The 20862-nt window shown below is 41.6% G+C and overlaps 1 protein-coding gene across 4 annotated transcripts in view; it reads right to left on the bottom strand.

Moving 5' to 3' along the window:
• Positions 1 to 93: 93 nt before the first annotated feature.
• The window catches only part of COL11A1 (collagen type XI alpha 1 chain), a 272666-nt gene continuing 251897 nt past the window's right edge, over positions 94 to 20862 (bottom strand). For all 4 annotated transcript variants that reach the window (XM_077332842.1, XM_077332844.1, XM_077332843.1 and 1 more), the window contains 13 exons: positions 16716 to 16769; positions 15579 to 15686; positions 15430 to 15483; positions 12250 to 12303; positions 12003 to 12110; positions 10986 to 11039; positions 10848 to 10883; positions 10684 to 10737; positions 10107 to 10356; positions 7740 to 7852; positions 5491 to 5559; positions 4234 to 4467; positions 94 to 2624 (listed from right to left, as the gene is read on the bottom strand). In XM_077332842.1, coding sequence (XP_077188957.1) covers positions 2478 to 2624; positions 4234 to 4467; positions 5491 to 5559; positions 7740 to 7852; positions 10107 to 10356; positions 10684 to 10737; positions 10848 to 10883; positions 10986 to 11039; positions 12003 to 12110; positions 12250 to 12303; positions 15430 to 15483; positions 15579 to 15686; positions 16716 to 16769 — 1335 coding nt within the window. In that variant the 3' untranslated portion in view covers positions 94 to 2477. The remainder of the gene's footprint in view (positions 2625 to 4233; positions 4468 to 5490; positions 5560 to 7739; positions 7853 to 10106; positions 10357 to 10683; positions 10738 to 10847; positions 10884 to 10985; positions 11040 to 12002; positions 12111 to 12249; positions 12304 to 15429; positions 15484 to 15578; positions 15687 to 16715; positions 16770 to 20862) is intronic.

Genomic DNA, 20862 nt, shown 5'->3' with positions numbered 1-20862 from the left:
GTATTTCTTGGTCCACGAATAATCTAAAGCCAGAATTGTCAGCTGTATTACTAAACGTTACCTATATTTAAAAAACAGAGTGATCAGTCCAGGTAGACAAGACTTGATTTTATTAATAAAATGTATATATATTTTTTCTCTTTGAGGTGACAATTACAAACTTTGGTTTTTTTTAAAAAAGGAATTCTGAACAGCAAACTGTTGACTTAAAAATCTGTTTTACATATAAAATGTTTGCATGATTTAAAAACAGCTGGAAATGAGCTAGTGGAATCTGATATCAGTTAATTTAAACAAATTTTTATAAGAAATAGTAACAAACATTTCTTTTTCAAGTCTTACATATATTATGAAAAATAAGTACAAAAGGAATTGTGTTCTTAAGTTAATATCTATATCTGCCTACCTGGAAATAAAATGTCTTGCGCAATGCCTAACCAGTTTTTTGTAAAAATTTGGAATGTGAATTATAACTATCTGGGTCAAAAAATAAGATCTGTGGGTAGCCATTTCCTTATGTGTTGTTTGGCAACTAGGTAGAATCACATGACCTAGACATATTCACCAACAAGGGCAATTCATGAGCAGAAACAGATTTATACTTATTTCTTACAATGGGGGATAAAGTAGATTCTACAAATACACATCCAAAATCTGGGGCATTTTCACAGGACTCCTCTTGCAACACATACATATATCTAGTCATATCTAACCTATTCAGGAGACAGTAAATCTGATTTGTGTGTGGTATCTGCTCAGGGTTCTCATGGACTAGGGGTGGAAAGCCACTTGGTCTGTTCTTGTGAGTTTAATAGCACACTTTTCAAGCAGGGTGATACATATTATCACTACTGTCTGCATATGAAGGCACTGTGTAATGGAACAGCTGCATGGACCTGTTCACAGGTTGGCAACTCTATTCCTGCTTCAGAGGTTCCTTTGTGCAACAGCAGGGATACAGCCTCTCTTGTGGTCAAACATCTGCCAATTCGGGCTGGCCTGGTCTTAACAAGTCATTTTAGACTTCTGCCTTGAAAACACGAGATGGTAAGAGAAAAGGGGAAAGTCATATTACCATAGAAAGGGCAGATCCAGTTCAAGGAAGGCAGTATTCATCATTGCTCAAATATAATTTAAATAAAGCTGGAATAAAGATAACTTATGTGGCACATAAATAATGCTTTAGAATTCAGTTTTAATCTGTATGTGGTTCAGTGAAATACAATCATTACAAAAATGAGATACAAAAGAGAACAGACTATCTGACTAATGCTTTAAGGCCCTTTTTGACATTGCCATTGGGGCATGATTTTTGTTTTTAAATCCTGCTGCTTCAATAACATTGAGATATCCAGACATTTTGGAGAAGAAGACCTCATTTCATGACTGCTCGTGGCATCCCAGTTTTGGGGAGGAGCTACAATTTTATAGGAGGTGTGGTGTGGACTCCACCTATATGTCTTTGAACACTGAGTCATTGACTGTTACAGGAATGGTATGAAAGGAGTTTCCTCTGGAGCAGCTTTCACACTCTGAAGGCAATGTCAAAAGTGGTCTTCAGTCATCTCTCTTGCATGCTTGTTTGAACCACACATGTTTCTCGTCCCCAAACAAAGCAGGATTATTTTAAGTGTGTGTGAGTGAGCACACACACCCACACCCACATTTTTTTCTGAAATATCCTGGCAACAGAAATGGAAACTTTAAAATTATGAGGTATAGTATTATGGAAGAGCCCCAGAAAAGGCACTTTCCTTGTTGTAACTGCTTAGCATGGAAGTAGCAACAGCAGAAAATGTTTCCAGTTTTGCCATTTGAGGTTTTGCTGGTGACTTCAAATAACAGAGCTCTTGAACATCAATATATACAAAGGGATTTTTTATTATTATAATTATTAATATTATTAATCAGGAAAATATGAAATTGATTCACTGGAAATAACAGCTTTATTTTTCATAATACATACACAGTATTGACAACACCATTTGAAATTATTATAAGATAGGAGCCAGTTGCAATTCAGGGTCACATGCAAGTTTTTGAAATGGACATAGAAAGGACAGCATCATACTGTACACAGAATAATTACAGTTTATTAAACACACCTTCTTAGCACCTCTTATGTTATAATAGAAGGAGTACCATGACATTCAATTTTACAGCACCAAAATATTCAGGGGGGGGGAGTAGGTGGTTTGGCATGGGATGGTGGAGGCTGTTCATAAAGTTAGCCCTATGTTGCCTGCCTCTGCCACAGCATCCTTCACAATTTGTCAAAATAGGTTTAAGTCATGTGATTCTCATCCTATGGGAGCAGTGAGTGTTTTCTAGAGAAGACAAATTACATGGTTGGACACGGTTTCTACTCCATCCTTATTCAAAACTTGCATGTGGCATCAAGTGGGTTGATGGTGGCACCAAGGTGCATCGTTACTTGCTGGTCATCTTTTGCCAATCATCTTCTCGTTGCTCTCAGCTTAACCAAGGAAACAGACGGGACCAACTTCAAACCCAAATTTCTGATTCTGGTCACCAAAGTCATTGATCATCACGTCAACTACAGGCAGCTGGTCAATTTTGGGGGTATTAATTTCAACAACAGTCCTTGCATAGCCTTTTCTTGACTGCAAAAACAAACACACACACACACATAAGAAGTTGTAAGTAAGGAAATAGTAAACCCTCCTTAGATTATCTGGAGTTAAGCAGGTGGGAAATTGCTGCCAAGGAGGGCTAGGAGATAACCCACACCAAGAATGTAGGCTGCTGCCATCTAGTGAAGTGGTACAGTAACAACTGGTAACTCAGAAGCTTCTAGGAGGCCTCAGTCAAGGGCACACTGAATCAGCTGAGAGGAAAACTATTGTCTGAGCCACTTCTTATGAATTTCACATTTAGTTAAGTTAACTTCAGCTGAGTCTAGTCTCAGTGGGGGGGAAAAAATGAGCTGATGTTTATTGTCCCAAAACACATCAGTACCCCAAAGCTTATATGGCATAAAATTGACACATTCAAAGAATATTTTATCAATGGCTACTACCCATGATGGGAAAGCATAATATTTATGTTCAGAGGTAGTATGCCACTGAATACTCGATATTTCAGGGAAATGCTACTCCCTTTGAAACTCTACTTGTCGGCTTCTTCTGAATCATCTGGTTGGCCTTTAAATGGACCTTTCATTTCAACCACAAGGGCTCTTGTGCTCTTATGAAGTGTACTGCATTAGTGAGAGCAATGTATCAAACTTATTTTGGGTGGGAAGAAATGTGCCAAATTCTATGATCTCCCCTCCCACTCTCATGTACCCATAAGGGGGACAAGGCAAAGGGAGGTTTTGCTGTCTCCATACCCTGAGCCTGTGTTTGGCTACCAAAACAAAGACATCAGCCTCAAGTGAACTGCTGAAGCAGAATTTGAGAATGAGGAGAGGGAGGGAAAAGGCAAGGGCACAAAAGTGAGGGGTAGACTTAATGGGTGGAAAAACAGGGAAACAAATGACAGGAAACGTTTTCTCAGTGGTGTATTTGCCAGCAGGGTGCCATAAAGATGTCATGGAGTGGATATGGTGCCTATGGACCAGAAGTCTGCAAAGACACTGGGGGATTCTTTAAGGTTAGATGAACAGCGCATCAGTCCTAGTGAACATCTCACGTATACTTTAATTCTAATGCCGTTCAATCCACATCAGACCGCACTGCCACTTCAGCAGCAGTTTGTCAGATATGAAGAAGAGATACAAGGTATTTTTGGCACTGACTTCACTTCCATCTTCTGTTTTAGAGAGAAATTATATTACGACTGGGCCAGGGAAGGGGGGAACTTCCATTTGCAGCATTGTTGTTATTCATCTTGTACTTGTACAGCAGATTGGACTGTGCAAATGCTTTCCAATTACGATCTCACATCTCACTACTGTTCCTCCAGTGGCTAACCTTGTCAGTGCATTTATAACAGCATACTGGCATGGTCTGCTGTTTTCTGCCTTTGCTCTGCCTTAAATAATAGTGAACATTTTTCCTCTTCTGAAGTTTAAAAGTTTCTTTTTAAGAGGGGTCAGATACTGCATAGGTAAAAAAAGGGGGGATCTGCAAGGGGAAAAAAATGAAAGGATATGCAAAGGAGAAAGAAAAGAATCTTTGGAAACTAAGAATGGCATTAAGCCGAACTCATCTGCTATGAAGATAAGCTGCCATCTTAAAACAGAAGGGAGCCTCCTGGGCTTATACTTACTGCACAGCCATCATGTAGGGCTTTGATGTAAGGATTGTTGTCATAAGACATCTCTTCATCATTTGAGCCTAAGAACCTCAGTGCTTTGTCATAGCTGTCGGAAGGAGCCTCATGCCAGGCCACTGACTGATGACAGTTGTAAGTGAAGTTCTGTCGGGCGGAGGCACTCAGTAGTTTAAGGAATGTCATTTGGACCGTATTAATGGAATTGCCTTCAGCATCCACATAGGAAAGCTGAGGAAATGGAAAAGCAAACAAAACAGGCTCACAAACAGGCAAATAAGCATGTGCTGGATTCTCCTTTCAAAGTGCAAAACAAGATTCTATTGGACACAAGGACACATTAGCAGGGCTCTTTTCTAAACCAGCTGACACAACCCACTTTGTTGCTCCATTAAGAATGAAGGCAAGCTATGAATCAGTAAAGAGGTATGCTTTATGCAGCACAACGTGATTATGCATTTGAGAGGCTGTCACCAGCAGAAGCTCATCTCGAAGAGTACACGGCAGACTTGCAAGAACCAGGCAGACCAACTCTGAATGTCTCCTGCCTTGAAGACTTCATGGCACTTCCCTATGTAGGCTGCAACTTGATAGCCCTTTCCACCACCATCTACCAGGCGAAGTGATTTATCTCCATGCCACAAAGAGCTTCACCTGCTCATTTCTATAGATGTATGTAACAGATTGGACATTTTTCTCCAGGCCTGCTGGCAACCATAATTACTCTATTCTTCACCATCACCATTCCCCTCCCTCAAAAAGGGTGAAGGTCACAGTTCTGCTGACCATGCCACCTGCTATTATGAACATGTAGGGTGGGAGCATGCTCACTTACTCGTGAACTATCTGTATGAGAACAAAGTTCCTAGTAATCAGCCTACATAGTGATCAGTGATTCCAAGTTATATGGAATAGTGTATCCATTTGCTGAGTGACAGTTGCACAAGTATAAATGCTTGTTTATATGACCATGGGTGCAAACCTAATGAGGTATACTCAGAAGTATGCTTCATTCTATTCAATGGAACTTACTCCTGGATTTTTTTTTTTACAATTTACACTTGTAAATCAATTAAAATGCTAATAATAACAACAACGTTGAACTAAGTAAGAAGCAAGAGACAAGCATCTTTGAAGACACTAGACCTCCTTCTGCATGTTTCTACACACAACCACCTGTGCTCACAGACCAATGGATTCTGGTGTGTCTACCATGTTGTACATTAATGTTAAATGAAAGAAATAGCCATTTACCAGTTTGCCTCTCTTAAATTCACTAAACCAGGTTCCTGGATTTTCCTTTGGCCAGGATGAAATTCTCACCTGTGAAAGAAGCAAAGGAAACACAGGTTTTTAACTGTGAAGGCGAGTAAAGCGTGAACAGAACAGAACTTTATTACAGTCATAGACCAACATAAGAAAGGAGTAAGAATTAACGGAGTTCTACATCAAACGCTGCCAAATTAATCTTTAAAAAAAATCCTGGGCTTTCTGCCTAGTTCTGATAATAGTAGGAGAGTAATTTATATCCAGTTCTTAAATTATATATTAAGTAACCAGATGCATTAATTGCTTTTTAAAAACATTTTTAAAGAATAATAAAGTTTACATATCAAGTGATCACACTGTACAGAATTAATAAGTTAACCACACCAAAACTGCAAAATCAGTTTAGATTAACAGGTTACATGAGCAAAGAAAGACATTCTCCTTATAGTCGAGTAACCACTAAACCTGGCCTAAAGATATTTCCAAATGTTATCTCTTCCTAGTGCAGATCTAACGTTTCAGTTTTGCTTCTATTTTGATAACATATAAATCCTTAACATTGTCTAACTGTGTTTCAGAGGCACTTTTTCTTACTTCCATGCTCCTGTACAAAGCAATCAAGATGCTACTATTATATGCCATTGACATCATTCACTGGTTATTTGGGATCGACATAATTCCCATGCAACAGAAGAGAAGGTCCCTGACCCTTTCACTTCCATTTGGCAAGATTCCCTGCTTTTCTTTGAGTGCTGATGCTCACTTTCTTCCTCCTTGGCTAGCTGGATCCATATCACTACTTCTCACCTTCTTCACCCCACTCCATTGACTATCAGGCGGCGACAATCAAGAAAGATGCTACTCCTGCTGGCAGTAAAAATGGCCGCAGCCTTTATTATTACCTCCCCTCAATGGAGGGTTGGCACCCCATGACCGGGTAAGGGAACCTGAATGCCCCCAGCCATCCGGCTGCTCAACTCACGTGCCTCTGTGGCGCTCAGGGCCCCCGCTACACTCCCAGCTGGGAGGGCAGGTCATGCCACGCCACGCCACAGAGTTAACCGCTGGGAAGCAGCTATTAAGGGGCCAAAGGGCGTCCGCCTCCATTGGCCCCCCCAGCTGCCTGGCCACAGGCGCCTAGCCTCCCAGCCGGGTAGGTTGCACCTTTTGAGTGGCCGGCCTCAGTAAGGAGACCCCCTTTAGTAGGGAGTCCCGTATGCAGATGGGACTCCCTCCCAACAGGTTCCTTACTGGTCAAAAAACGCAGCTGCGACAAATTAAACACATATAACAGATAAATCACCTAAACTAGGGCGGGTGGGAGGATTGCTGTCTGGAAGGCTGCGGCGCGGAGAGGCCGGAAAGCTGGGCGCTCGGCCTTATATAGGCCAGCACCCGGCCCCCTCCACGTGATCAGGGCCATGAGGCCCAGCAGAAGCCGACGTCCTCCTTTGCGCCGCCGCAGCGTCAAAGGGGCAGCCGCGGTAAGTCGTGTCTTTTCATTCTCACCGGCACTTATTTTCCTCTCCCCCTCCATTAAGGTTTACTCTTAGCTGGCTGAGTGTACACAGCTCATACTTTTTTGGGGGGAGGGCAAGATGTTGGTAGAGAGGGTTACAGGGAGTACGTTGTGACATTAACTATCATGTAGAAAAATGACAAAAGCCTCAATGATAAAAAATTAACAGCTTAAATCAAGTTGGATGCTCAATGGGAATGCCGAGGTCACCATCCCTCGGAAATACTGAGTACGAGAGCAAAGCCACCACATGAGTATAAAGTCTGTCTCACTGCAAGACCAACAGGCACCAATAGAGCTTTTTCTACATCCTTCCTAATCTCACGGATGAAGGATGCTAGGGATGAAACATGTTACTGCATTTCACAGATGCATGTACAGATGATCCCAGTTCCAGAGCTCAGATTCAGCTTTATGCCTGCATTAAAAATGGCTGTACAGCTGTGGCATGACAATGAAAAATGTAGTTAGAAGCAGGTGCAGCAAGCAAACATCTGCATAAATGAGGAGAACTGGGGGATGGGCTTGGATCTTTGTTTATGTTGCGTTATCATTTTGCTGCCTTATTCAAGTTTATGTAAATGAAATGAAGCAATTATCTTACAAGAAGAGGCATATGAATGAAAATGTAACAGTGTTTTTCTGTTTGAGTCCCAGTCTTGAAGCAACACAGCAGGAACACTCAACAGTGAGCACAGTAAAGCCTGGTACTTACTCCTTCTGATTTCTTATCGGGATAGATGCAAGTTTCTCCACTTGCTGTGAAATTACAGTACACTTTGAAGGAATCTCCTGTACAGCCTTGGTTTGGATCAATCCAATACTCTCCTGAAATGAGGAAGAAGAGAATTACTTTGAGGAATCAACAGAACTGACTCTTGGGTTTGCTGTCATTTAAATGAGTACACAAAAAAGTTTAATAATAAAATGGGGCTTCCTGTGCCTTTAGAAAGATGATCTCAGTCTTTTCCAGTTAACAAAGTACAAAAACATCTATCTACTCACAATCTGCGAGTTTGTAGAAAATTTATGCCAGTCGGATGAAGTCCATCCATGAACTTCATTTCACGAACTGGCTAATATTCATGATGAAATTTAGTTTGTGAGCTGTTTTGTGCCCTTCCCTCCTTATCACGTTATGTTGCATGATGGTGGAAAATACCGTCAAGTCTCAGCTGAGTTATGGTGACCACATAAGCAAGAGATGAACAGAGGCGGTTTGCCATCGCCTGCCTCAGTGCAGAAAGCCTGCACTTCTTTGGTGTTCTTCCATCCAAACACTAATCAAGGCCAATCCTGCTTATTTTTCAAGAGCTAATAAGATCAGGCTAGCCTGGGTGACCCATGGTACCAGATATCCCATGCAAACATTCATTCATTCATTCATTCATTCATTCATTCATTCATTCCACTCACTCACTCACTCACTCACTGAGAATTGTTTTCTGACACTCCCAGCAAGCCAGTTCATGGCGGGTTACGCAATAAAAACCCCAATGAAAAACCCATTAAAATTAAAATTAACACAACCTGGCAGTAAAATAATCAGCCGTCCCCCATAGCAGTATGACTGCTGCTATGGGCGCCAGAGTTTATTTAAGTTTTCTTCAAGATATTTAAATATACAAATATTTAATTCTTCCTTTTCATTCTTTAAACCAATAGTGATAAAAGAAATATGGAAGCAGGAAAAATGTGTGAACCCTGGCCTCCATTTAAACCTCATGAGAAGGTTAAAAGTTCCATCTGAGATAACTGTAAATTGGTTTCCTTTTTACCCACCAGCTTTAATCTTTCTATATGATAATCATGAGAGGTAGGGAGAATTAGTGAATGTCGTATGATGAAACGTTGTCCATGCAACAGTCCACCATTCTTTGTGCAGTGGGCTAGCTGGGACAGAATGCCCTTGGAGGTGAGCAGCATCAACCAAACCCTTAATTGCTTGGCCAGCATGTTGAGGGCGTTTGTGCAGGTGAGGATAAACAAAGTAATCCATACATTGTGGGCTGCATCTGAAGTGAGGATGGAGGTGTGCAAATGACAGTAGCCATGAAACATACAGCCTGAGCTTAAATAGGAAGTAAATAAGACCTTTCCATAAACAAGTTAAGCCCACGCGTGAATGGCGTTTTCTAGCCAAGAAGAGGAGAATCTAGGCCTTCATAAAAATATAATACGAATCTGGTTCTTTGCTGTGTACATCTGTCAATGAATCCTGACATATGTGTATTTATAAGATAAGATGTGTTTACACTCTTTTCCATTTTCCTTGGTAGATAAAGAATGAACAACTGTTGTTTCACCTTTCATTGCCTTGCATGCCAGGGACTATTTCTGAAGACAGGTGCCACCAGGTAGACTTTTAAATGACCTATGAACAAGCAATCTATGTGATAATGATTTCATCATTGCTTTGTGCTGGTCTCTGACGACTAGTGCACAGGCATACTATGATGGCACACGAAAGCTCACACCTTGAATAAATCTTTGTTGGTCTTAAAGGTGCCATTGGACTCAATATTTGTTGTGCTACTTCAGACCAATATGGCTACCCACTTGAATCTATGATGGCACTTAAATTTCTAACTCTGTGTTCCTCAGTTCCTTGCTGCCAGCTAGCAGGATCCATGGACAGGGAAGTGAACTTTCCCCCCTCTTCCCCTGTGCCACTCAGCTATGGTAGCAAATGGCACAAAATTCCCTCCAGTGCTTCTACATTGGACCCTATATGGAAACATCTGCAGGATTGTTCTTTGTGGCTTCTTTCGAAATTAACCTTGAAGCAATACTGCTGCACCATACACCTTTTTTTCATACTCCAGCAAATGATATTTTACAAATATTAATTTTTGTTAAAACAAAAAATTGTTTTTCGATATACAGAGTCCCTTCAAGTGATGTTTAAGATTTATAAAGGGCTTTAATATTTATGTTTTAACCTATGTGCAAGGTTTTAACATTTCATTTAGTTTTCTTTAGAGACTACATTAACTATGTAACTAGAATAAATGACCTGACATTGTAGCTTAGCAAATCGCAATTTCAATATATTAGCTTTTGCCATGTAACATTAACATACCATCTGGGAAGTCTGGGTGACAAAGTTGTAGATCTTTGCATGTTCGGGCTGGGTTATTTTGAGTCCCCATTGGGTATTTCATATGCTCAATATCCTGCTTCAGAGAGTTTAGTGAACCGAAGATCTCTTCCATGCCATCTGTGTAATCGAGGAGAGCATCAGCCGCATCTGCTAACATGGCATCTGAAGATCTCCTGGTCTTTTTGGGTGACTGGATAGGCAAAGGTTGAATGACTTCACCTGGAGGGCCCTAGGGATCACAAAACCAATGGCCTTTTATTGTTGTTTTTTTAAGCCACGAGAATAAAAACAAAACCTGGGTGGAAAGTTGAAGGGGTTCTACAATTGTTCTTGTAGGATGAGAAGGAAACTGAAAGGTGGCTATATAAAGATGATGAGACATGAAAAATAAAATCACACATCTGCAATATGTACATAAAAGAAATGCTTGCACATACAGAAATGCCTTAAAATTTCCTTGGAAAGATGTCCAGGCTCAGATGAACTTTTAAATGAAAATAAGAATGTTTTTAAGAGTGTAAACAACACTGTTTACTTAAGAAACATTTTTACTTACAGGAGGTCCAGGGGGTCCTGGTAAACCACCATCACCCTTCTGACCACTAGGACCCTGTGAAGTAATACAAGAAACCCCATATTAGCAGTGCTAAAAATCATCACACAACATCGATTGAAATGACGTAATATCAGTAGTGGAAAACAGCAACTGAAGTGACTTACGGTTGAACCTTTAGAACCTTTTGGACCTTGGGGACCCTAAAAGAACAATAGCAGAAATATGTTATTAGACAATTTCACATTTGTGCACCTGTTAAATATCCCCATGCAGAATGAGATTCATTTGGTGCGCCTACTTACAGGTAAACCTGGTGGCCCAGGAGGACCAACAGGGCCAGCAGGGCCAGGAATTCCCTGTGGGGGGGGAAATCGTATGAAATTAATTATTCTGTTCAGCCTCGTGTTATACATTAAGCAGCAGCAACAAGAACAACAAAACACACCTTACTTATGGAAAGGATTTTGTAAAAATAAGCTTGCTAACTTAGCTGGGGATTGCTGAAGGGATCAAGCAAATATTATGCAAGAGCACTTCAGAAATTTGGGTGGAAATTTCTGCAATTATCAAAGAAATATTAAGGTCTGAATTGAATAGTTTCAAAGTTAAAAAAAGCTCATGGTTGTTTTGTGGATGAGTAACTAGAAAAGAATGAGGGAAAAAGTCCTCAAAAGACAACAGGTTAGGACGATTTGATATGTATCACTGGTGAATAATATAACTGCATGTGTCAGCAGGAGAAATTAGCACAGCGTCTCATTCATTAAAAAATAACAGCCATTTATGGCCTATTGGAATTGCAACCATTTGGGTATCATCAATAGTTCAATTAAATGAAAGTCACGAGCATCTCCTATACAGAATGATTCTTTTGCACACTGTGCTTGAATTTGGGAGAATAATTGTTTTTCTCCCCATTGCTGTGATTGCTTTTATACAGTTTTGTAATTTTTGTGCAGTGTTTTTATTTTTTTTAATTAAAAAAAAACCATCCAAAATAAGGAAAGAATATACTGAGTTCTCCTATACAAACCACAAAACTATACGGGAACAGTTCAAATGCATTTGGTATACAACATGGCTCTGTATTTTTAAGTAATTCATTATAGGACTTTATAGACAGGTAGACTGAAAGGTTGCCCTCCTTACATATTTTCAGGTGAGAGCTCTTTCAGGCTGAACAGTTACAAAAACAAAAACAAATATTTCCTTCCCCCAAATTCAAAGTTGGCTAAGGCAGGTGAAAAATGAATATCAATGAAACAATATATTAAGAAATGAGAGAAACATGGAGGAAGGTGTAGGGATTGTTTACTCACTGAATCTCCTTTTCCTCCAGGGGTTCCCTGTGTGCCAGGAAGGCCCCTGTCACCCTTTTCCCCCTGTTCTCCTGGAGGTCCAATCAGGCCTATCAAACCAGGATGTCCCTAAAATGTATAAAACATTGGAAATGAAATAATACATTGGAAAGGTCATTGAGTTAAATAAATATTGCTTTGTGAAAGAACATAATTTGAAGCTGTTATTGCAAAGGCTTTATAGGTTAAACAGTATATTTTTGCTTACCTTTTCACCTTTGGAACCTGGATCACCTTTAAGCCCAGGCAAGCCAGGTGGACCCTAGGTATGTCAAAAAAAAAGTTAAAATGAAGTCAAGGCTGCATTTTCTGGTTCATGATATTCACCTGAAGGTTTATTTTTTCCGATGCAGACAGAATCACATTCTGAACCATTCAATAGATGATGCCAAGCTATGCATCAAAGGGCAAAAGGTGACCTTTAAGAACGTGCCCTTACAATGTGCTTATCGCAGGAGGTCATTGCACTAATGGCATGCATGATTTTGACCCCATATTAAAGGGCATCTGAAATCTTCACGTCCACAATGAGAAGGTTTACTAATGACTATTCAGATACACGCTAGGAATTGTAACTTTATTTTACTTATTTGAGCAGCACAAGAAAGACAAACAGGCTTCAATGTGTGGCTCATCCTTCTAGATTTAAAAAAGTTGGGAGAGGAAAACCATGAGGGCAATCCTTGCCATATGATCAATACTATTATCTCTGACTCTGGTGCTATCTCTCTGTGCAACCCACCAGGCTGGTGACAGTCTTAATTACAGGTTTGTTGAGAGAAAAGAAGGGAGATCTTCCAATATACAGACAAGGCTCTCTGGACCACAGTTTATGTCTTTTCACCTTTTTGATAGATTCAGAATAATCTAATATTTTGGGAGTTTTCCTTCTTCCAGTAATATTGCGGGAGATGAAAGGGGAAGCTAAACAATGGACAAAGCAGAATATGGTCTTCACAGTAGTGCCTTGACACAGTTCCTTCGGCATCATAGTACAGTCAGTCTAGAGCCCCAAACTGCTTCTGAGTTATACAGGAAAACATTCCCTATCAACCTTCTCAAACCCAATATAAATGTCTAGAGTACATTCCAATGACAGATCTTCCACATAATTTCTTATCGCCTCTCCTTGTTAAATTTCTATGCCATATTCTTTACAGGCATGTAAGGGAAGTGCGTTAGTAAGACATTTAATCGTTATGGGAGAAAGCTCATACATCTATTTAAGAACAGTTGGACTGAGGTTATTCTAATGGCAATTAGAAGGGAAATATTAGGACAGGAGAGATAATATATGAAGATTTCGTCATTACTGGCTGGTTCTTCTAGTCAAATAATTTCTTAATTTCATTTCTTACAACTAGGGTTGGAAAAAAACATTCATCTACAAGTTTGATAAATCCTTTCCAACTTTCAGGAAGGATATTGCTGATTTTTTAAAAAAATGTACAGCATTATGGGGAGGAAGTTCTCCATTTATTAACATGGATTAATTACTCCTTTCACACGAACTTTTAAATGTTTAAAGGGTCCTAATGGGGAGGGTGGCAATTACAGTGGCTCAGCATCTCATGACAACAGGCTGTCTGCTGGTAGTGGAGAAGTGTGAAAAATTATATGTGGGAGCAGTTATAAGTCACCCATAACCAGGCACATATTTGAAAGAACTATGGCACTCTCAAATGGAGTCCCATGGGTAGAATCTGGTCAGACTCTGGGGCACACAAACTTTCAATGAGAATCATTATTACATTTTCAAAGATCTATAGCTACTTAGTACTCTTCCTTTCCTATTTAAACTTACTGTTACCTTTATTCCTATTGGTACAAAATACATGATTGCTTTCCCTTCCAGACATTAAAAACAAAACAAAACCCATTACAAAGCATATTTGGGCAAGCATGATTGCATGTCATGCCTCTTCTTCAAGTAAGTTAGCAGTGCAGTTAACCCAGTTCCCACAAAGTTACGCAACTAAGTACTTGAATACAAGGCTGCATTCGAGATCCAATTCAGCTGCTTCAGTGATTCAAAAGCCAGAATAATTCATACTGCAAATAAGTTCTATGGCCTAGATCCTACCATTTATTCAACAACGTTTGAAGCCCTCCTCCAGCCTAAGGAGACTTCCTTCAAATTAACTGGCTCTTCCACTTCATGAAGAGGCACTGAAACTGGGGGGAAAAGCTTCAAACTTTGCTGAACCAAGTGGCTGAATCCAGGTTGGTATTTTTCCGTAAGCTGCAGGTATGTTAGCATCTATTCAGGAACATTATTTAAATGAAGATGAAGATTAAAATATACACCCTAATTTTAATGGATTTAAAAGGGGCAAATTATCTCGGGGGGAAGGAGACTGAAAGCACCACCAACCAAGCTTGCACAAGAGAAATTACTCAGAGATCATGCCATATGTTTGTAGGTCTGCACTGAAAAAAGTGACGGGCAAATCCGTGGCAAGTCTGGGGCTTCCCCGGCCCCGTGCCCTCCTCACTTGAGGGCCCGTCATTGGCGTGGTGGCCGGATGGTGCCGTGGCCGCTGGGGAAGGGCCTAGGCGAGCAGGAGCATCGGCTGCAGCCGGCGGCTCAAGGGGCCATCCCAATCCGGAAGCGCCCAGCTTTGCTGGGTGCCTCCGGATTGGCCAGCACACTTGTCTCCTAGGAGCAGGTGCTCCAGGGGCCGGCCCAATCCAGCTTTGCTGGGCATGTCCGGATTGGGCCATTGACCTGGACACCACCCGGACACCACCTGGACAGGGTGGCTGTCCGGGCCCAGACAGAACTGTCTACACGGCTCTTTAAAAAAAGAGCCACTAATGGTTAAGATGTCATACTCAAGACCAGGAGTCATAAATATATGTTTCATTTGGACAAGGTCTTCCTGACATTTGCAAACACCACTTGTCTGGCTCAATGAGATACAATGATGCTGCTTGCCATGTGATAAAATGGATGCTTCTGTATATATATGGGAAGAACAAGACCAAATATGGCTCCACTACATGCCAGAGCCAATCATATCCTTTGCTACATTCACAGTCAGAGTAGTTCACCAGTGAAATCAGCTGCCTAAGATGGTGTTGAGCTCCCCATCACTGGCAATCTAAGCAGTGGCTTGATAGACACTTATCCTGGATGATTTAGGCTGATCCTGTATTGAGCAGGGCATTGGACTAGATGAACTGTATGGCCCCTTCCAACTCTATGATTCTATGATTCTGTTAAGTTCTGGGATCAATTCGTACCCAATTTTATTCCAAGAACAATAAAAAATATATGACAGACATGTCCATTAGGTTTGAATTTAATAGTTTCCTTAATATAGGGTACATAATTTAAGAACTCATTTATAGAAAAAATTAATCCCGCTATAAAAACAGTACTCACCATAGGACCAGGTGGGCCATCTTGACCTGGTGTTCCAGGAAGACCTTGTTCACCCTACCCAGAAGACACAAATGTAGGATTCTTTTGTAAGAGCGCAATATGGAAAACATTCAGAAAGCAATTAAAAATGTTACAGACATTGCACTCACCACAGGTCCAGGAATACCCCGAAGTCCCTCTGGGCCAGGTTTCCCTGCAGGACCCTGAGGTCCAACTGGGCCTGTTTTTCCTGGCGCACCTTCTGCACCTGGTTCACCCTACAAAAATATACCAGGTGAACAAAGTTACATTAACTGATTATTTAACTGTAGAAATAAATAAAGATAAAGATATTGTAGTTCCTTATGTTCAAGCTTAGTATTCAGCACTCCAAAGTTCAAAATCTTACAGGTGTGAAACTTTTCATTCCTTCTTTTGAGTTGTTCAGTTCAATTTCTATGAGTTGTTTAGAGCAAAGAACTGAATTCAACTGGTCTGTTTTCAGTAAGAATCATCTCTCCTACAGGGTTATGCTTGTAGCCTCTTTATTTTTCATGAACTATCCCAGGTGTGGCCAAACTGTGGCTCTCCAGATGTCCATGGATTACAGTTACCATGATCCCCTGCCAGTTTGGCCGCCTATTTGGTAGATGTGAATAAATGCTGTGTGTCTACAGCCTTTCTCAACTTTTTTACCATTGAGAAACCCCTGAAACATTCTTCAGACTTTGAGAAACTTCAGAAAAAGCACAATCACACAGAATATGGTTGGGAAACATGGCTGTGTATGCACCCACGCCAGGCCCCTACTCTTCCCACCCTCTCCTGGTCCATCACTGGCATTTTGGGAAGGGTGGGTGGGTCAACATGACAATATATAGTCATTTCACCTCATATCACCTAAAAAATGTTTAACAAAATATTTATATATAAATTAATTAATTCCCATCCATTTGGGAAACCCTTCCAGGGCTTTTCCACCTTTTGATTAGCTCTGGACGTAGGGCCGATTCACAGAGCATTGTTTCTCATGTGATAATGCCAAATATGGCATATTGTTGAATGCAGATGCAGTAGACACAGCTCGTGCAGACGTGTTGACAAAGCAATGTGGCTGAGTGGTCACCCATCATAATTCAATTAAACCCTAAGAACTGGCCTTTACAGCACTCCATTATCCTTAATTTAACATGTTAAATATAAGAGAGGGAGGGACAAAAAGATGATGGATTTATAGTCTCTACAACCACAAAACATCAGAAACAATAAGCTAAAGCTATTTCTGTAGCATGAAAAACAACATTTACCTTTGCACCCTTTTCTCCTTGCCTTCCTTCTGCCCCAGCTGCTCCTGGAGGTCCCTGTCACAGGGGGGAGAAAATGTTACATATGAGAAAAATGCTTGCTCACATATCATCCCTTCTAGCCATGACTGATTGCCAAATACCTATCAATAAGACAGTAAAACAAGAGCTGGCACTGACATGGCCGGCTTTACCGCTTATTCCGAGGGCTCCCTAGGTATGAAAAAGGAATCTTAGAAAATTTAAAAGACACCCCCAACCTCATAGTTTGATGATAATTGAGCATATTTAGAAATCTCTAAGAAACAAGAATCCCTAGAAGATTTGACTGGCAGTTGACAGAGAAGGAAAACAAAGCAAGATGAGTAAAGCCACCAAAGTTTCCTGGGGTCCCAGAAGTCCCCTGGAGAGGAAGATTTGTGTCAAGGACATTTCCCAGTTGCTTTCTTTCCCCTTAGTTCTTCAAAGGCTTTCCAATGTGCAAGGCACATTTTACATGTACATCAAATGGAAGAAAAATATGATCAGCAGTTATGCTTAGATGATCTGAAATGTCAATGAGTAATAAAGCAGACAAAGTGAATCAACCGCAAAAACAATCTGGTTCCTTGGCTAAAATGTTATAGTTTAAATTTTGGTGAAAGTTCAAATGATGATATGATTAAAAATGTATGTTTTATATATCTGTTGATATTCTGTTCTCCATAAAACAGCATAAAAGTAGAGGAAGAAACAATCTTAGCATATTTTATGTGCATGAAGTGCTGTCAAGTCACAGCTAATGGAGTGGCACGGATTCACCGGTGCCACATGTTGGCTGGGGGAGGGCAGGCAGAGGAAGCGGCAGCTTGGCGCTCCTTGCGGTAGGTTTGTGCACACACTGTGGGTTGGGGCGGGGTTTTCAGCGTCCTGAGGGGACGCTGGCCATTGCTTTCCCGCCTCTTGCCGGAGCGTGGGTGAGCAATCGGCTTGCCTTAGCCCATTAGGACTTTAAAGAATAATTAAAATAACGAGTGGAGAAGATTTTTGGGCGGCAGGAACTTTGCCTAAAACCCTCTGCCCATGTAGCCTAGGCTTGGGAGGCTTGGCCTCTTGAGGGCAAGAAAACTGTGGAGGGGGGGAGGCAAAAACGCTGAGGGGCCAGTTGTTGGGCATGGCAGCAAGGGGAGTTTCCCGGGCCAAGCAGGCCAAGGGGAGAGGGGGCTCCAGGCAGAGTGCAGCGACGGGGATCATGACTCAGCCCCGCCACATGGGGGGGCTTTACAGCGCAGCAGTGCGTCTCGGGCCCAGGAGGCCTAGGCCTTGGCCTTGTCAACTCCTCGAGTGGGGCGGGGAGGAGCACACCGGGGAAGGTTGGCAGGCCGCATGTCGGCAGGACTGTTGGCGGCTGGCGGGAGGAGACTCGCTGATGGGGATGGGACTCCTGCAGGGCCGGAGGACATTAGGCATGCCAGGGCACGCAGTGGGTGCAGCAGCCATTCTGGCCCTCGGTCTTTGGGGGTAAAGAAGCATTCAGGGTCTCAGTGAAAGCACTCAGGGTCCCATGCTGCTTCAAAGCGTAACAGTTCTGCTGGTTCAAATTCATCTAATGGTGGGTGGTCCCCATTGCGGCCAGCTCAGGGATGGGGAAGATCTTCAACAGGCCATAAAAAGGCGGATACCAAGCGCAAGCATTGTTCCAGGGCTGATGAGGGCAGGAGAAGGCTGGAGGCTCTAGAATTAACAAGCTCCAGTGACTCTTCTTCAACTAGTTCGGATGGCAAAAGTGATAGCACATCTGTCTCGTCCGATCAAGGGGATGCTCAGGCTAGTAACCAGGTCTTAAGATGCAAATCGTCCAGCATTTATTGGAAAGGCTATGCCAGGGCAGTAGAACACATGTCTTGGGTGCAGGACAAGGGGAAGTACCGGGTCCGGAGCAGCCCATCCAGCTCTGCGGGTGAGGGAACAAGCCGCACTTCTAAGGAAGTGGCGCGATGTGCAATAAAAGATGGAACCAGGCATGAGAGGCATTCAAAATCCAAAGGGCACAAACGGCGGTCTTTGTGTAGCAGTCTGTTGTCAGGTGAGTCCTCCTCCTAGGACGATGGGCCGGATGTCTGGCGGGAGGGATGGTACTGGACTGAAGGGGCTTTTGTGCCCGGAATACCAAAATGGATGGAACTTCACAGAATGAACACAAACAGGTTGCTGGATGAGGCAGGAGTGCCTGAGAAGAATAGAGCCCCTCCAGTAAAATATAAGACTGCTGACGCGCCACCCAGTGTTAATTTGCGGACCAAGATCCGCAAGTGGGCCCTGGAAGGCTATTTTGTTGATTTCTTTTCTCTATTAAAGGGCCAGGAAAAAGGTAGGGATACTGGTAGCAAGAAGGACAGAAAACGGCATAAAGATGCTCCTTTTATTGAAAGGACTTTTGATAATTGGCTAAAAGGTTTTGCCGAGTATCGGCATGAGGATGGCATTTGGGATGTTACTTTGCTCATATATTAGAAACTCAAGATATTGCTGGGGATGAAAGTGCAATTGAGTATGATTGCACGTTCCGGGAGTTAGCTTCTCAGAACCCGGATGCGCGGTGGGACTTAAAACATCTAGACTCATGAATGGTCACAATAGGGCTAGTGGGTATCTGTGGAACAGAATTTGATGGATTTGCAACCATGGGGAATCTATTTTATGCAGATAATAAAATAATTAAAATCTATGGCCTAAATATCAGGCTACATTAAGATCCATCAAAAATAAGTTTTATATAAATTGTTATAATTTCCTATTCAATTCAAAGCTGATAATAATTATCAAATGACCAACAGAAGACCATATGCGTTTCTGCCTCGAAAGCCTTCCTCAGTAGCTCAGAGAGAAGATGACTAAGAGATGATATGACAAACATCTTCAAATATAGAAGATGGAATATAGAAGAGGGAATTGCTAATTGCTACTGTAGGATGGTAGGTTAATTTCCTCCAGGCAAGGCTGGATTCTGGAGATTTTTGATGAAGGGACCATTTGGGTCACTGTGGGTAGGCAGGTAGTTGTGACTTCCTGCATTGTGGAGGGGGTTGGACTAGATGACCCTGGAGATCCCTTTCAACTTTATGATTCTATGACTTTTTCCAAGGGGGGAGAGTCAGTCAACATATCTGGTCATATCACCTAATAAACGTTCAACAATTTCAAAAAAATATATAAAAAATTAACTCCCACCCATTTGGGAAACCCTTCCAAAACCATCAACCTCCCCCCCCCCAGGGTTTCATGAAACCCTGTTTGAGAAAGCCTGTATTAAACATTGGGACATGTGTGCAGAGGGAAGGAAAGGGAGGGAGAGTGCTTCTTTCATTAACCCAAGTAGTCTCCTGGCCCGTGTCTGCTCAGATCCTGCCATTAAGCTGGAGCGGGAAGGAGAAACAGAAAGGCCATTGGTCTGTTTCCACCAATTTACATTAGATGTCCTCAGTCCCCCTCTCCCCCCTTAAAAAAAGGCAGGGTATGAAGTGTGTTAATTAATTTCTGTGCACATTTCTACTTATTTGATCAGAGCAACCATCAGAAATGCAAATTCCATTAAGAGGATCCATCTGTATCAGTAAGAAGTCAAATCGTCATGGTGTTTCTTGGAGATGAATTGATCTATTGTGCTGCAAGCTTTCTGTGTACAGCAGCTCTTTCCACACACAATGAGCTTAAAAGCATCTGAAAGAATACAATGGGTCTTGACATGCAAAATGAAAGGAATGTATCCCCAAATGAAGAGGAGAAAATCTGTTTATCATGGACAGATACAATACACACACAAGTGCCTTATTTGTGAGCAAACAAAACACTCTTAACACAAGATATCCCCTGGTTTTTCCTCTACAGCTACCTTTTAGTGCAGGAAAGCACATTATTATCTACTATTATCAGTAATCTGTCAGCAAAGATGACTGCACTGAGATTTTGGAAACTCTAAAATCTCTTCTTTAAGATGTATATATGCAGCTGTTTGATTAGACAGAATATCAGGCTAGAAATTGCTGCAGTCCTCAAAGGTAGTTAATGCATGGATTTATTCCACTGTTGTCATGATACACAAATTTTGGCAAAGCAGTTGAGTCTCAAAACCAATGTTCATTGTTTAATTAGATCAGCCATGATCATTCTG

The sequence above is a fragment of the Paroedura picta genome, chromosome 4 (genome assembly GCF_049243985.1).
Source record: "Paroedura picta isolate Pp20150507F chromosome 4, Ppicta_v3.0, whole genome shotgun sequence".
In the NCBI taxonomy this organism is placed as follows: Eukaryota; Metazoa; Chordata; class Lepidosauria; order Squamata; family Gekkonidae; genus Paroedura; species Paroedura picta.
The sequence above is the reverse complement of the archived record's forward strand: the minus strand, read 5'-3'. Positions and strand labels throughout refer to the sequence as shown.